The 17437-nt window shown below is 35.5% G+C and overlaps 1 protein-coding gene across 1 annotated transcript in view; it reads left to right on the top strand.

Annotated features, from left to right (window-relative positions):
• Positions 1–7723, top strand: part of LOC133540381 (pituitary adenylate cyclase-activating polypeptide type I receptor-like) — a 56097-nt gene extending 48374 nt beyond the window's left edge. Inside the window, exons 9-14 of the mRNA XM_061882919.1 lie at positions 31–91; positions 164–233; positions 2945–3036; positions 3104–3233; positions 5211–5252; positions 7278–7723. Coding sequence (XP_061738903.1) covers positions 31–91; positions 164–233; positions 2945–3036; positions 3104–3233; positions 5211–5252; positions 7278–7466 — 584 coding nt within the window. The 3' untranslated portion in view covers positions 7467–7723. The remainder of the gene's footprint in view (positions 1–30; positions 92–163; positions 234–2944; positions 3037–3103; positions 3234–5210; positions 5253–7277) is intronic.
• Positions 7724–17437: the final 9714 nt, after the last annotated feature.

Here is a 17437-nt window from a genome sequence, read left to right as displayed (position 1 = left end):
GAATATTGTTGAGATGTTGTTGTGTTGCAGGAGCTCCCACCCTGTGTGTGACCGTCTGGGCCGTGCTGAGGTTTCATTTGGATGATATTGGGTAAGTTCTTCTTGTGTGGAATGATGTGACTTGCTGGATGCAGTGTTGTCAGTAGAGATGTTGCACTTTCAGCTGCTGGGACATGAACGACAATGCTGCCATCTGGTGGGTAATCAAGGGACCTGTGCTGGCCTCCATCATGGTACTTTATTAACTCATTGCATCCTGAACAAGTCATGACAGAAACACACTTTCATGTCCAAAAATACAACTTTGCGCTCCAAGTCATGCTTGTCTAGTCCCTTGAAGGCAAGGGCCAAGCAGCAAAGTCTGGGCCCCCGTACACAAGACCCAGAGAGGACCCCTCTAAACCCCACGTCCCCTACACACACACACCTGCTATGTGTTTTTCAACCACTGTGCCGTGAGATACAGTCTGGTGTGCTGTGGTTAGATGATCTCATTTCGCCTATTTGGGTATTTTTTGCAAAGCAGTAATTCTAGTCTGCAAATGTTGTGTTGTTGTTGAGTGTGGGTGTTGTCTAGAGATCGGCAGAGTAACCCTGTAATACTCTTCCTTATCAGTAGGTGGCAGCAGGTAGCTCATTGCTTTGTAGATGTCGGAAACAGCGGGAGGCAGTGTTCAGGTAAAAAGGTATCTAATGCTTAAATCAAAAACAAACAAAAAGGTGAGTGCCCCTAAGAAAAGGCACTGAAGCTTAGGGAAGGCTATGCAGAACCAAACTAAAACTGAACTGGCTACAAAGTCAACAAAAACAGAATGCTGGACGACAGCAAAGACTTACTGTGGAGCAAAGTCGGCGTCCACAAAGTACATAATATAATCCGCTGCCTGGATCATATTATGTTTAGATTTTTGACTCCTTTTGTATTATGTTCTGTTACTTTTGTACTTATTTAGTTTCTGGCTGCACTTCCTTGTTTGTTTTGTCACCATAGTTACGTATGATTTTCGCCTGCGTCAGTTTTTTGGGACACACCTGTGTCCAATCAGGAGACTATGTTTAAGCATGCTCTTTTTATTGCTTGTTCTGGGTTCCTTGTTTGCGGTAAGCAACAGTCGCGTTTATGTTTCTGGTTCCAGACTCTATGCTAAGTGTTAGCCTTAGCTTCCATGCTAAGGCCCTTTAGTGTTACCTAGCTCCCATGCTAGCTCTTTTGGTTTCGTCCAAGTCAGTTTTATTCTATTAAATCATCATACCTTTACGTTTTTGTCTGGAGTGTCCTTTGCATCCTTGGGAGAACAAAATCCTGCATCATCATACGTTCCAAGTGTGACAGTACATCCGAACATGACAATCAACAATGTCTCCACAAAGAAGAATTAAAACAACTGAAATATTCTTGATTGCTAAAACAAAGTAGAAATATCGCTCAAAGGAGGACATGAAACTGCTACAGGAAAATACCAACAAAAGAGAAAAAGCCACCAAAATAGGAGCACAAGACAAGAAGTAAAACACTATATACAGGAAAACAGCAAAAAAGTGCAAATAAGTCAGGGTGTGATGTGACAGGTGGTGACAGTACACCTACTTTGAGACAAGAGCTATAGTCATGCATGCTTGCTTATGCTTTAAAGTCATATCCAACAATTGCAACAACAACTTTTTACTGTCAACCCAGTTTCTTTTTTTAATGATTTCTGCTGGTGGTGTGACTCCACATTTTGTCAACACAGAAAATGTGCTTTGGCTCAAAAAAGGTTGAAAAACACTGGTTTATATGCACTAAAACGTTTAATTATTGCATTAATTATTTTATAAGAAATGTAAAAACATCAATATGTTTTTGGATTTTTTAAAATGGGATTAATATACAGTGGTGGTCAAAAGTTTATATACGCTTGTAAATGACATAATATCATGTTTTCCAATACTTTCTACAACTCTTATTTTTTTGTAATGTAGTGATTGGAAAACATACTGGGTGGTAGAGTTAGGTTGGTAGAGTTAGGTTGGTATAGTTAGGTTGGTATAGTTAGGTTGGTAGAGTTAGGTTGGTATAGTTAGGTTGGTAGAGTTAGGTTGGTAGAGTTAGGTTGGTATAGTTAGGTTGGTAGAGTTAGGTTGGTAGAGTTAGGTTGGTAGAGTTAGGTTGGTAGAGCGGCCGTGCCAGCAACTTGAGGGTTGCAGGTTCGATCCCCGCTTGTGCCATCCTAGTCCCTGCCGTTGTGTCCTTGGGCAAGACACTTGACCCACCTGCTCCCAGTGCCACCCACACTGCTTTAAATGTAAATTAGATATTGGGTTTCACTATGTAAAGCGCTTTGAGTCACTAGAGAAAAAGCGCTATATAAATATAATTCACTTCACTTCACTTGTTGCTCACTAAAAACATTCATGAAGTTTGCTTCTTGTATGAGTTTATTATGTGTCTACTGAAAATGTGAGCAAATGTGCTGGGTCAAAAGTATACGTACAGCAATGTTAATATTTGCTTACACGTCTCTTGGCAAGTTTCACTGCAATAAAGTGATATTGGTAGTCATCCACAAGCTTCTGGCAAACTTCTGGTTGAATTTCTGACCACTCCTCTTCACAAAATTGGTGCAGTTCAGCTAAACAGAGAAAAAGAAAGAACTGTCTCTTTAAAAACAAACTAAAAGAGCAACGACAAGCTCAACTCTGCTGTTTGGGCTGCTCTGCCAAACACACACAGAAGTCCCTTTGGTGCCCTCACAAACAATCAGAAATCACAAAAATCCTTAACTTTAACGACTGTATTGCTATAAGAATAAACATTTTTTTAAAGTATCATCCACTTAAAGTACATTTAACATTAGTGTTGTACCCCGTTTGAAAATATAGTTAATAAAATGTGTCCATTCTGCTCACAGCCACTATAAGTAATATGGACGGTTTAGATCTTTTCTTCTCTCTTTATGTACAGATCAATTTTGTCCTCTTCGTTGGCATCATCGTCATCCTCGTTCAGAAACTGCAGTCTCCAGATATCGGAGGAAATGAGTCCAGTATTTACTTGTAAGTCAGTGAGAAAATGTTGAATGTTAGCCTCTATGGTGTCGCAACCTTTGTTGTTTTTGGGCAGGCGGTTGGCACGTTCCACTCTGCTGCTGATTCCTCTCTTCGGGATCCACTACACTGTCTTTGTCTTCTTACCCGAGAACGTCAGCAAGCAGGAGAGGCTGGTGTTTGAGTTGGGCCTGGGATCCTTCCAGGTGCGCCATTCTCACCTTTGGGCTATTTTACAATGAACATAACATCGCTCAGTGATGAACTACAACAATGATGAATCTTTTTCTGTTTTTTGAATGGCCTCGTCGACGTCGCTATTGGAATAAATAGGCTTTTTAACATTCTTATCTTTACTGTTTAATTGCTGTTGATTACAAACTACAATATTTATAAAGACGTATTTTATTGTTTAAATGCAGACAATATAATTGCAATATTTAATGACAGAGTTAGTCATTTGGTTAAAATGGTGTTGACGATAAAATGACAATATTTACAATGACAAAGTTATTTTTATTGTTAAAATGCTGACATTATAATGAAAATATTTACAATGACAGTGCAGTATCATTGTTAAAATGTAGTTGCCAATAAAATGACAATATTGACAATAATAGAGTTACTTTTATTGTTTGAATCCTGGCAATAAAATGACAATATTTACAGTGAGAAAGTTACTTTTATTTTTTAAATGCTGCTGACATTAAAATTACAATACTTAAGGGATTGAATTAATTTTAATGTTTAAATGCTCGCATTAACAATAAAATAGTGAAAATGTTAATTTTATTTTTTAAATGGTGACTTTAAAACTACAATATTTACAGTAAAAAAAAATAGCTTTATTGTTTAATAGTTGACACTGAAATTACAATATTTCCAGTGACTGAGGTGGTTTTCATGCTTAAATTAAAAAATATATTTTTTACACTGACAGTTATTTTTAATGTTTAAATATTGATGACATTAAAATGACTATAAATATACATTTTTTTCATTTTTACTAGTTAGTTAGTTTTATTGTTTAAATGCTGATATTAGAATTACAATATTTTTTTAATTTAGATGCTGCGATTAAAAACTACAATAGTGACAGAGTTAGTGTTGTTTATATGCAGTGACTGAGGGTTTTTTTGTTGAAATCATTTGAAAGGGAAAAAATAAAAACATTTAAAGTGACAGGAGCAGTTTAATTGTTTAAATACTGACCTTAAAATGACAATAATCAAAAATGTTTTTGTTTTGATGCCGATATTAAAATTACAATATTTATAGTGACAGAATTAGTTTTATTGTTTAATTTTGCTAACATTAAAATGTCCAGTATTGACAGCGTTATTCTATTAATTTAAATACTCATTAATAGACATCAAAACTAAAATATTTTAATTTGAATTAAAAAGTTACTTGTTTTTAGTGAGAGTAAGTTTTACTGTTTGAATGTTGACATTAAAATGACAATATTTATCATTTGAATGCTGTGATTAAAACTACAATAGTGACAGAGTTAGTGTTGTTTATATGCAGTGACTGAGGTTTTTTTTGTTGAAATCATTTGAAAATGAAAAAATAAAAACATTTAAAGTGACAGGAGCAGTTTAATTGTTTAAATACTGACCTTAAAATGACAATAATCAAAAATGTTTTTGTTTTGATGCCGGTATTAAAATTACAATATTTATAGTGACAGAATTAGTTGTATTGTTTAACTTTTGCTAACATTAAAATTTCCAGTATTGACAGCGTTATTTTATTAATTTAAATACTCATTAATAGACATCAAAACTAAAATATTTGAATTTGAATTAAAAAGTTACTTGTTTTTAGTGACAGAGTAAGTTTTACTGTTTGAATGTTGACATTAAAATGACAATATTGATCATTTGAATGCTGTGATTAAAATGACAACAGTGAGAGAGTTAGTTTCACTGTTTAAAAAGCTGACATTAAAATGACAAAGTTTACAGTGACAGAGGCCATTAAACTGCTCGCTGCTGCTTTAGTTACAGGATTGAAAAAGTGATGGCGTGTACAATGTGTGCAATGTGTGCAAAGTGTGCAAAGTGTACAATGTGTGCAATGTGTGCAATGTGTACAATCCCTGCAAAATCCAGCACTACTAAAACAGGATGAAGACGTCTGCATGGCTTCACTTTGAACTATTTTGAGTTTGCTTTCAGGGCTTCGTGGTTGCTGTCCTCTACTGCTTTCTGAACGGAGAGGTAAAAGTCTTCTTCATCAACACTATACTCAGCTTTTTGTTGTTTCTTATGACAGTAAAGCAGGTCAGTGTTCCTCATGAATAATCTACCATGAAATACACAGCATATGTTATCAAATAAACAAGGTTATAGTGGCGTCCTCAGCATATCTGCACTGCATAAATATTGCTATAATACAGTAAATCCCTTCAGGATTTTACGGCCTTTTGTTGTTTTTATTTCCAACTGAAATCGCAGCAGCTTTTTAAGAAAGTTGTGCCAAAAGTTGCAGTTTTCCGAGACCTTTTTCCCCCCCAATAACATTGAATCAAACTTGTCATTTTTTAAATGTGTTATCAATAATCTTTGTAAGCTCAAAGAAAGCGGGATTTCAACAAAAATTGGAAAACTAAGACTGTATTGATGTTTTACTGGTTTATACCACACATGCTTACAGGCTTATAAGTAGACACTAGATGGCAGTATAAGCACACAGGAAGAATGCCTCATTGTTAAATGAGTGTAGTGTTTTAAATCATGAGCACTCTTAATAGTAATGATTAAATGATCATGACAGAAAGAAACACCAGCAAAGGTTTTCTATCCTTTGTTAGCGCACATTATTTGCAGGCGTTAGCGAGACACGTACAATGAAGTCGGGCGCCAGATCTGACAGACAAAACACAAACAAAAAACACTTTAATGTGTGGCCCTTTGGGATCCCCCAATATGTTTGGTGGAACTTTTTTATTTTCCAAAAACTGTCATTGCTTAAAAAATAATAATGAATTAAAATCAATGAAACATTAACATACTTAAGAGTTCAATTACTTCATACCACTTTAAAGATTTTATTGGGGGGAAAATATTGCATATTTTGTGTTTTTGCCTTAAAAAACAATGTTTTGACAAGAAGGGCATAGAAAAAAAAAAAAAAAAAAAAAAACTTTATATCACAGCGAGACCTGAAGTTAATAGATAGATAGATAGATAGATAGATAGATAGATAGATAGATAGATAGATAGATAGTACTTTATTTATTCCGTCAGGAATGTAGAGATTAAAACGTTGAAATGAAAAAGAAGGAAAAAAAACAAAAAAAACCCCCAAAAATAATATATTATATATATATATATATATATATATATATATATATATATATATATATATATATATATATTTATTTATAAATACACACACACAGGTATATATATATATATATATATATATATATATACATATATGTGTGTGTGTGTGTGTTGGCCCTGTGATGAGGTGGCGACTTGTTCAGGGTGTACGCACCTTCCACCCGAATGCAGCTGAAAATGACAGACCTCTGTCATCATTTTAAGTGGGAAAACTTGCACAATCGCTAGCTGACTAAATATTTTTTTGCCCCACTGTATATATATATATATATATATATATACATATACATATATAGACATATATACATGTATGTATATATATATATTAATATATAAGTATATATATATTTATGAGAAGCCAGATGAGGTGGTTCTGACATCTGGTCAGGATGCCACTTAGTTGCCGCCCTAGGGAGGTGTTTAGGGTACATCCGACCAGTAGGAGGCCACAGGGAAGACCCAGGACACGTTGGGAAGACTATGTCTCCCGGCTGGCCTGTGAACACCTCGGGATCCCTCGGGAGGAGCTGGACCAAGTGGCCGGGGAGAGGGAAGTCTGGGCTTCTCTGCTTAGGCTGCTGCCTCCGCGACCTGACCTTGGCTAAGCGGAAGAAAATGGATGGATGGATATATAAATATATATATATGTAAACACTTAAATATTTATATATATATACACTTATGTATACACATATATATTATTGTTTGTATTTGTTTATTTTTAACATTTTTATGACTGATAACCTTCTCTGTCCCTTGAACCAAACTTGAAGGAGCCCTAAAGATTACAAACAAATCTATTTATTGTATTGATTTTGAAAAATGAGAACTTTGACAGCCCTGATCTCAAACTGCTATAAGGTGATAATAATGACCATGCAAGTTATGTTCCTGCAGGTGCAGTCGGAGATGAAGAGGAAATGGCGCAGCTGGACGGTGAACAGGTACTTTGCTGTGGACCTCAAGCACCGACATCCTTCGCTGGCCAGCAGTGGCGTGAATGGAGGGACACAGTTGTCCATCCTGAGCAAGAGCAGCTCCCAGATCCCAATGTCCAGCCTGCAGGCAGAGACACCAGCATGCTGAGGACACACACACACACACACACACACACACACACACACACACACACACACACACACACACACACACACACACACACACACACACACACACACACACACACACACACACACACACACACACACACACACACACACACACTCACACACTCCCACACACACACACTCACACACACACACACACACACACACACACACACACACACACACACACACACACACACACACACACACACACACACACACACACACACACACACACACACACATTGTATTTCATGCTCTGTTAATATTCTTTTTCTCTGTAAAAACAAAGCTATTGTAAGAATATAAAGTGTAAAACTTTAATAGTAGTAGTAGTTGTACATCAGAAAGGTTGAACTGCATTGTGGGAAGATTTTTTTTAGAAGCGAGGATGTCAGGCAGCCTGCTTGAAACTTTTGAATATGAAATCACTTTCTTTTGCAGTATTTACAGTACAAGTATTTTCTTGTCCGTCTTCTCGGTGACATTATGTTGAGTGGGTGTGTGTCCCTTTGAAGGGGAACATTATCAGCAGACCTATGTAAGCGTCAATATATACCTTGATGGTGCAGAAAAATCACCATCTATTTTTTTAACCGATTTCCAAACTCTAAATGGGTGAATTTTGGCAAATTAAACGCCTTTCTGTTTATCGCGCTGGAGGCGATGACGTCAGAATGTGACGTCACCGAGGTAACACACCCACCATTTTCATTTTCAACACATTACAAACACCGGGTCTCAGCTCTGTTATTTTACGTTTTTTGGACTATTTTTTGGAACCTTGGAGACATCATGCCTGGTGGGTGTGTTGTCGGAGGGTGTAACAACACTAACAGGGAGGGATTCAAGTTGCACCACTGGCCCCAAGATGCCAAAGTGTCTGCCCCCAGACCCCCATTGAATGTACCAGAGTGTCTCCACATTTGACCGGCGGTGCTAAGACAGACATGGCACAGAGATGTATGGATAACCTGCAGATGCATTTGCAACGATAGTCAACCAAATCACAAAGGTGAGTTTTGTTGATGTTGACTGCCAGCTAATCGATGCTAACATGCTACACTAATCAATGCTAACATGCTATTTACCGGCGGTGCTAAAGCAGACATGGCACAGAGATGTATGGATAACCTGCAGATGCATTTGCAACGATATTACGTTTCCTTCCACCCACATTTAATGCGAAACAAACACTTACCAATCGACGGATTAAAGTTGCTCCAGTGTCAAAAGATGCAAAAGTCCAGATGGTTTGGTCCGCACATTTTACCGGCGATGCTAACGCAGCTATTCGGCCATGCTATGGCTATGAATAGCGTCAATAGCTATTTGCTCAATAGCTTCAGTTTCTTCTTCAATACTTTCATACTCCGACCATCTGTTTCAATACATGCGTAATCTGTTGAATCGCTTAAGTCGCTGGAATCCGAGCTAATGTTGCTATATCTTGCTGTGGTATTCCCATTGTTTGTTTACATTGGCAGCACTGTGTGACGTCACAGGGAAATGGATAGTCTCATCGCAAATAGCGAAAAACAAGCACTTTAAAGCTTTATTTAGGGATTTTCGGAGACCGGTAACATTTTGAAAAAAACTTCAAAAAATACAACATGCCACTGGGAACTGATTTTTATTGTTTTTAACCCTTTTGAAATTGTGATAATGTTCCCCTTTAAGGACATGTACAGTAAATGTGGTGTGTGTCCCTTTAAGGACGTGTACAGTAAATGTGGTGTGTGTCCCTTTAAGGACGTGTACAGTAAATGTGGTGACAAATATATAATACAGAGCAGGTGTGACTTCTCTGACTGTATCCGAGCTTAATTGTAACAACAACAAACATCTGATGTGTTCCGAGGAACAAAGGCCTGGATTGAGAAAAAGTCCTTAAAGCTGCTGGAGTGGCTAACCTTCATCCTGTCGGGAAAAAAACACTTTTTGATGCAAAGCGACAGCCTCAAAGCCAACAAGGAAGGAGGAGACTGCTAACATGACAGCAAGAAGAAGGAGAAGAACTGTCAAGTACAAACTGTCAATAATGAAAGTACATACTTGCTATAAAATACCAAAAAAAAGTGAGTAAGTTTTCCCGTGCTGAGGTCAGCTTGAAAAGCAGGAAAGTGAAGGAGAACTTTCATGCACTTTTACTCACCCTCTCATCTTCTCAACTGCATGTCATTTATTTATGTGCTCATTCACTGCTAAAGTGGATTAATGTGTTCATTCACTGCTAAAGTTGATTTATGTGTTCATTCACTGCTAAAGTTGATTTATGTGCTCATTCACTGCTAAAGTTTATTAATGTGTTCATTCACTGCTAAAGTTGATTTATGTGCTCATTCACTGCTAAAGTTGATTAATGTGTTCATTCACTGCTAAAGTTTATTTATGTGCTCATTCACTGCTAAAGTTTATTTATGTGCTCATTCACTGCTTAAGTTGATTTATGTGTTCATTCACTGCTAAAGTTGATTTATGTGTTCATTCACTGCTAAAGTTGATTTATGTGCTCATTCACTGCTAAAGTTGATTTATGTGCTCATTCACTGCTAAAGTTGATTAATGTGCTCATTCACTGCTAAAGTTGATTTATGTGCTCATTCACTGCTAAAGTTGATTAATGTGCTCATTCACTGCTAAAGTTGATTTATGTGTTCATTCACTGCTAAAGTTGATTTATGTGCTCATTCACTGCTAAAGTTGATTTATGTGCTCATTCACTGCTTAAGTTGATTTATGTGCTCATTCACTGCTAAAGTTGATTTATGTGCTCATTCACTGCTAAAGTTGATTTATGTGCTCATTCACTGCTAAAGTTGATTTATGTGCTCATTCACTGCTAAAGTTGATTAATGTGTTCATTCACTGCTAAAGTTGATTAATGTGTTCATTCACTGCTAAAGTTGATTTATGTGCTCATTCACTGCTAAAGTTGATTTATGTGCTCATTCACTGCATAAGTTGATTTATGTGTTCATTCACTGCTTAAGTTGATTTATGTGTTCATTCACTGCTAAAGTTGATTTATGTGCTCATTCACTGCCAAAGTTGATTTATGTGCTCATTCACTGCTTAAGTTGATTTATGTGCTCATTCACTGCTAAAGTTGATTTATGTGCTCATTCACTGCTAAAGTTGATTAATTTGTTCATTCACTGCTAAAGTTGATTTATGTGCACATTCACTGCTAAAGTTGATTTATGTGCTCATTCACTGCTAAAGTTTATTTATGTGCTCATTCACTGCTTAAGTTGATTTATGTGTTAATTCACTGCTAAAGTTTATTTATGTGCTCATTCACTGCTTAAGTTGATTTATGTGTTCATTCACTGCTAAAGTTGATTTATGTGCTCATTCACTGCTAAAGTTGATTTATGTGCTCATTCACTGCTAAAGTTGATTAATGAGTTCATTCACTGCCAAAGTTTATTTATGTGCTCATTCACTGCTAAAGTTTATTTATGTGCTCATTCACTGCTTAAGTTGATTTATGTGTTCATTCACTGCTAAAGTTGATTTATGTGCTCATTCACTGCTAAAGTTGATTTAGGTGCTCATTCACTGCTTAAGTTGATTTATGTGCTCATTCACTGCTAAAGTTGATTTATGTGCTCATTCACTGCTGAAGTTGATTTATGTGCTCATTCACTGCTAAAGTTGATTTATGTGTTCATTCACTGATAAAGTTCATTTATGTGCTCATTCACTGCTAAAGTTGATTTATGTGCTCATTCACTGCTTAAGTTGATTTATGTGCTCATTCACTGCTAAAGTTGATTTATGTGCTCATTCACTGCTAAAGTTGATTTATGTGCTCATTCACTGCTAAAGTTGATTTATGTGCTCATTCACTGCTAAAGTTGATTTATGTGCTCATTCACTGCTAAAGTTGATTTATGTGCTCATTCACTGCTAAAGTTGATTTATGTGCTCATTCACTGCTAAAGTTTATTTATATGCTCATTCACTGCTAAAGTTTATTTATGTGCTCATTCACTGCTAAAGTTGATTTATGTGTTCATTCACTGCTAAAGTTGATTTATGTGCTCATTCACTGCTAAAGTTGATTTATGTGCTCATTCACTGCTTAAGTTGATTTATGTGCTCATTCACTGCTAAAGTTGATTTATGTGCTCATTCACTGCTAAAGTTGATTTATGTGCTCATTCACTGCTTCAGTTGATATATGTGCTCGTTCACTGCTAAAGTTTATTTATGTGCTCATTCACTGCTAAAGTTGATTTATGTGTTCATTCACTGCTTAAGTTGATTTATGTGTTCATTCACTGCTAAAGTTGATTTATGTGCTCATTCACTGCTAAAGTCGATTTATGTGCTCATTCACTGCTTAAGTTGATTTATGTGCTCATTCACTGCTAAAGTTGATTTATGTGCTCATTCACTGCTAAAGTTGATTTATGTGCTCATTCACTGCTAAAGTTGATTTATGTGCTCATTCACTGCTAAAGTTGATTAATGTGTTCATTCACTGCTAAAGTTGATTTATGTGCTCATTCACTGCTAAAGTTGATTTATGTGCTCATTCAATGCTAAAGTTTATTTATGTGCTCATTCACTGCTAAAGTTTATTTATGTGCTCATTCACTGCTTAAGTTGATTTATGTGTTCATTCACTGCTAAAGTTGATTTATGTGCTCATTCACTGCTAAAGTTGATTTATGTGCTCATTCACTGCTTAAGTTGATTTATGTGCTCATTCACTGCTAAAGTTGATTTATGTGCTCATTCACTGCTAAAGTTGATTAATGTGTTCATTCACTGCTAAAGTTGATTTATGTGCTCATTCACTGCTAAAGTTGATTTATGTGCTCATTCACTGCATAAGTTGATTTATGTGTTCATTCACTGCTAAAGTTGATTTATGTGCTCATTCACTGCTAAAGTTGATTTATGTGTTCATTCACTGCTAAAGTTGATTAATGTGTTCATTCACTGCTAAAGTTGATTTATGTGCTCATTCACTGCTAAAGTTGATTTATGTGCTCATTCAATGCTAAAGTTTATTTATGTGCTCATTCACTGCTAAAGTTTATTTATGTGCTCATTCACTGCTTAAGTTGATTTATGTGTTCATTCACTGCTAAAGTTGATTTATGTGCTCATTCACTGCTAAAGTTGGTTTATGTGCTCATTCACTGCTTAAGTTGATTTATGTGCTCATTCACTGCTAAAGTTGATTTATGTGCTCATTCACTGCTAAAGTTGATTTATGTGCTCATTCACTGCTAAAGTTGATTAATATGCTCATTCACTGCTAAAGTTGATTAATGTGTTCATTCACTGCTAAAGTTGATTTATGTGCTCATTCACTGCTAAAGTTGATTTATGTGCTCATTCACTGCTTAAGTTGATTTATGTGCTCATTCACTGCTAAAGTTGATTTATGTGCTCATTCACTGCTAAAGTTGATTTATGTGCTCATTCACTGCTAAAGTTGATTTATGTGCTGATTCACTGCTAAAGTTGATTAATGTGTTCATTCACTGCTAAAGTTGATTTATGTGTTCATTCACTGCTAAAGTTGATTTATGTGCTCATTCACTGCTAAAGTTGATTTATGTGCTCATTCACTGCTTAAGTTGATTTATGTGCTCATTCACTGCTAAAGTTGATTTATGTGCTCATTCACTGCTAAAGTTGATTTATGTGTTCATTCACTGCTAAAGTTGATTTATGTGCTCATTCACTGCTAAAGTTGATTTATGTGCTCATTCACTGCTTAAGTTGATTTATGTGCTCATTCACTGCTAAAGTTGATTTATGTGCTCATTCACTGCTAAAGTTGATTAATGTGCTCATTCACTGCTAAAGTTGATTTATGTGCTCATTCACTGCTAAAGTTGATTTATGTGCTCATTCACTGCTAAAGTTGATTTATGTGCTCATTCACTGCTAAAGTTGATTAATGTGTTCATTCACTGCTAAAGTTGATTTATGTGCTCATTCACTGCTAAAGTTGATTTATGTGCTCATTCACTGCTAAAGTTGATTTATGTGCTCATTCACTGCTAAAGTTGATTTATGTGTTCATTCACTGCTAAAGTTGATTAATGTGTTCATTCACTGCTAAAGTTGATTTATGTGCTCATTCACTGCTAAAGTTGATTTATGTGCTCATTCAATGCTAAAGTTTATTTATGTGCTCATTCACTGCTTAAGTTGATTTATGTGTTCATTCACTGCTAAAGTTGATTTATGTGCTCATTCACTGCTAAAGTTGATTTATGTGCTCATTCACTGCTTAAGTTGATTTATGTGCTCATTCACTGCTAAAGTTGATTTATGTGCTCATTCACTGCTAAAGTTGATTTATGTGCTCATTCACTGCTAAAGTTGATTAATATGCTCATTCACTGCTAAAGTTGATTAATGTGTTCATTCACTGCTAAAGTTGATTTATGTGCTCATTCACTGCTAAAGTTGATTTATGTGCTCATTCACTGCTTAAGTTGATTTATGTGCTCATTCACTGCTAAAGTTGATTTATGTGCTCATTCACTGCTAAAGTTGATTTATGTGCTCATTCACTGCTAAAGTTGATTTATGTGCTCATTCACTGCTAAAGTTGATTAATGTGTTCATTCACTGCTAAAGTTGATTTATGTGTTCATTCACTGCTAAAGTTGATTTATGTGCTCATTCACTGCTAAAGTTGATTTATGTGCTCATTCACTGCTTAAGTTGATTTATGTGCTCATTCACTGCTAAAGTTGATTTATGTGCTCATTCACTGCTAAAGTTGATTTATGTGTTCATTCACTGCTAAAGTTGATTTATGTGCTCATTCACTGCTAAAGTTGATTTATGTGCTCATTCACTGCTTAAGTTGATTTATGTGCTCATTCACTGCTAAAGTTGATTTATGTGCTCATTCACTGCTAAAGTTGATTTATGTGCTCATTCACTGCTAAAGTTGATTAATGTGCTCATTCACTGCTAAAGTTGATTAATGTGTTCATTCACTGCTAAAGTTGATTTATGTGCTCATTCACTGCTAAAGTTGATTTATGTGCTCATTCACTGCTTAAGTTGATTTATGTGCTCATTCACTGCTAAAGTTGATTTATGTGCTCATTCACTGCTAAAGTTGATTTATGTGCTCATTCACTGCTAAAGTTGATTAATGTGCTCATTCACTGCTAAAGTTGATTAATGTGTTCATTCACTGCTAAAGTTGATTAATGTGTTCATTCACTGCTAAAGTTGATTTATGTGTTCATTCACTGCTAAAGTTGATTTATGTGCTCATTCACTGCTAAAGTTGATTTATGTGCTCATTCACTGCTTAAGTTGATTTATGTGCTCATTCACTGCTAAAGTTGATTTATGTGCTCATTCACTGCTAAAGTTGATTTATGTGTTCATTCACTGCTAAAGTTGATTTATGTGCTCATTCACTGCTAAAGTTGATTTATGTGCTCATTCACTGCTTAAGTTGATTTATGTGCTCATTCACTGCTAAAGTTGATTTATGTGCTCATTCACTGCTAAAGTTGATTTATGTGCTCATTCACTGCTAAAGTTGATTAATGTGCTCATTCACTGCTAAAGTTGATTAATGTGTTCATTCACTGCTAAAGTTGATTTATGTGCTCATTCACTGCTAAAGTTGATTTATGTGCTCATTCACTGCTTAAGTTGATTTATGTGCTCATTCACTGCTAAAGTTGATTTATGTGCTCATTCACTGCTAAAGTTGATTTATGTGCTCATTCACTGCTAAAGTTGATTAATGTGCTCATTCACTGCTAAAGTTGATTAATGTGTTCATTCACTGCTAAAGTTGATTTATGTGCTCATTCACTGCTAAAGTTGATTAATGTGTTCATTCACTGCTAAAGTTGGTTTATGTGCTCATTCACTGCTAAAGTTGATTTATGTGCTCATTCACTGCTAAAGTTGATTTATGTGCTCATTCACTGCTAAAGTTGATTTATGTGCTCATTCACTGCTAAAGTTGATTTATGTGCTCATTCACTGCTAAAGTTGATTTATGTGCTCATTCACTGCTAAAGTTGATTAATATGCTCATTCACTGCTAAAGTTGATTAATGTGTTCATTCACTGCTAAAGTTGATTTATGTGCTCATTCACTGCTAAAGTTGATTTATGTGCTCATTCACTGCTTAAGTTGATTTATGTGCTCATTCACTGCTAAAGTTGATTTATGTGCTCATTCACTGCTAAAGTTGATTTATGTGCTCATTCACTGCTAAAGTTGATTTATGTGCTCATTCACTGCTAAAGTTGATTAATGTGTTCATTCACTGCTAAAGTTGATTTATGTGTTCATTCACTGCTAAAGTTGATTTATGTGCTCATTCACTGCTAAAGTTGATTTATGTGCTCATTCACTGCTTAAGTTGATTTATGTGCTCATTCACTGCTAAAGTTGATTTATGTGCTCATTCACTGCTAAAGTTGATTTATGTGTTCATTCACTGCTAAAGTTGATTTATGTGCTCATTCACTGCTAAAGTTGATTTATGTGCTCATTCACTGCTTAAGTTGATTTATGTGCTCATTCACTGCTAAAGTTGATTTATGTGCTCATTCACTGCTAAAGTTGATTTATGTGCTCATTCACTGCTAAAGTTGATTAATGTGCTCATTCACTGCTAAAGTTGATTAATGTGTTCATTCACTGCTAAAGTTGATTTATGTGCTCATTCACTGCTAAAGTTGATTTATGTGCTCATTCACTGCTTAAGTTGATTTATGTGCTCATTCACTGCTAAAGTTGATTTATGTGCTCATTCACTGCTAAAGTTGATTTATGTGCTCATTCACTGCTAAAGTTGATTAATGTGCTCATTCACTGCTAAAGTTGATTAATGTGTTCATTCACTGCTAAAGTTGATTTATGTGCTCATTCACTGCTAAAGTTGATTAATGTGTTCATTCACTGCTAAAGTTGATTTATGTGCTCATTCACTGCTAAAGTTGATTTATGTGCTCATTCACTGCTAAAGTTGATTTATGTGCTCATTCACTGCTAAAGTTGATTTATGTGCTCATTCACTGCTAAAGTTGATTTATGTGCTCATTCACTGCTAAAGTTGATTTATGTGCTCATTCACTGCTAAAGTTGATTTATGTGCTCATTCACTGCTAAAGTTGATTTATGTGCTCATTCACTGCTAAAGTTGATTTATGTGCTCATTCACTGCTAAAGTTGATTTATGTGCTCATTCACTGCTAAAGTTGATTTATGTGTTCATTCACTGCTAAAGTTGATTTATGTGCTCATTCACTGCTAAAGTTGATTAATGTGTTCATTCACTGCTAAAGTTGATTTATGTGCTCATTCACTGCTAAAGTTGATTTATGTGCTCATTCACTGCTAAAGTTGATTTATGTGCTCATTCACTGCTAAAGTTGATTTATGTGCTCATTCACTGCTAAAGTTGCTGTGGTCAACTTCCCGACTCATCATTTTCTTCCCACTATTTATTATAGTGACTAATTGATACAAATTTCAATTGTGGCCACTAGATGTCGCCAAAAAACAAACAAGATGCAGCAATACACTTATTTGCTCTGCTTAGTGTTTATTTTCAGCATTATTAAATATTTTTAGCTGTCTGCTCTCTGTGGTGCAATATACGATTTAACCAGCAGGGGGCAGTAGCAAATCATACAATTTATTTACACTTCAGTGAAAAAAAGAATCACTCGCTCCACACAACAAACAACACGATTGACCTTTAAGATAGTCTACTATGTCGAAACTGTAACTAGGTAATTAGGAAGTAAGTATGTAAGTAAATAAGTAAGTATGTCAGTGTGTAAATTGGTAAGTAAATAATCAATCAATCAATCAATCAATGTTTATTTATATAGCCCCAAATCACAAATGTCTCAAAGGACTGCACAAATCATTACGACTACAACATCCTCAGAAGAACCCACAAAATAAGAAAGTAA

This window comes from Nerophis ophidion, linkage group LG22 (genome assembly GCF_033978795.1).
Source record: "Nerophis ophidion isolate RoL-2023_Sa linkage group LG22, RoL_Noph_v1.0, whole genome shotgun sequence".
Taxonomy (NCBI): domain Eukaryota; kingdom Metazoa; phylum Chordata; class Actinopteri; order Syngnathiformes; family Syngnathidae; genus Nerophis; species Nerophis ophidion.
This window is presented reverse-complemented; position numbering and strand designations above follow the sequence as displayed.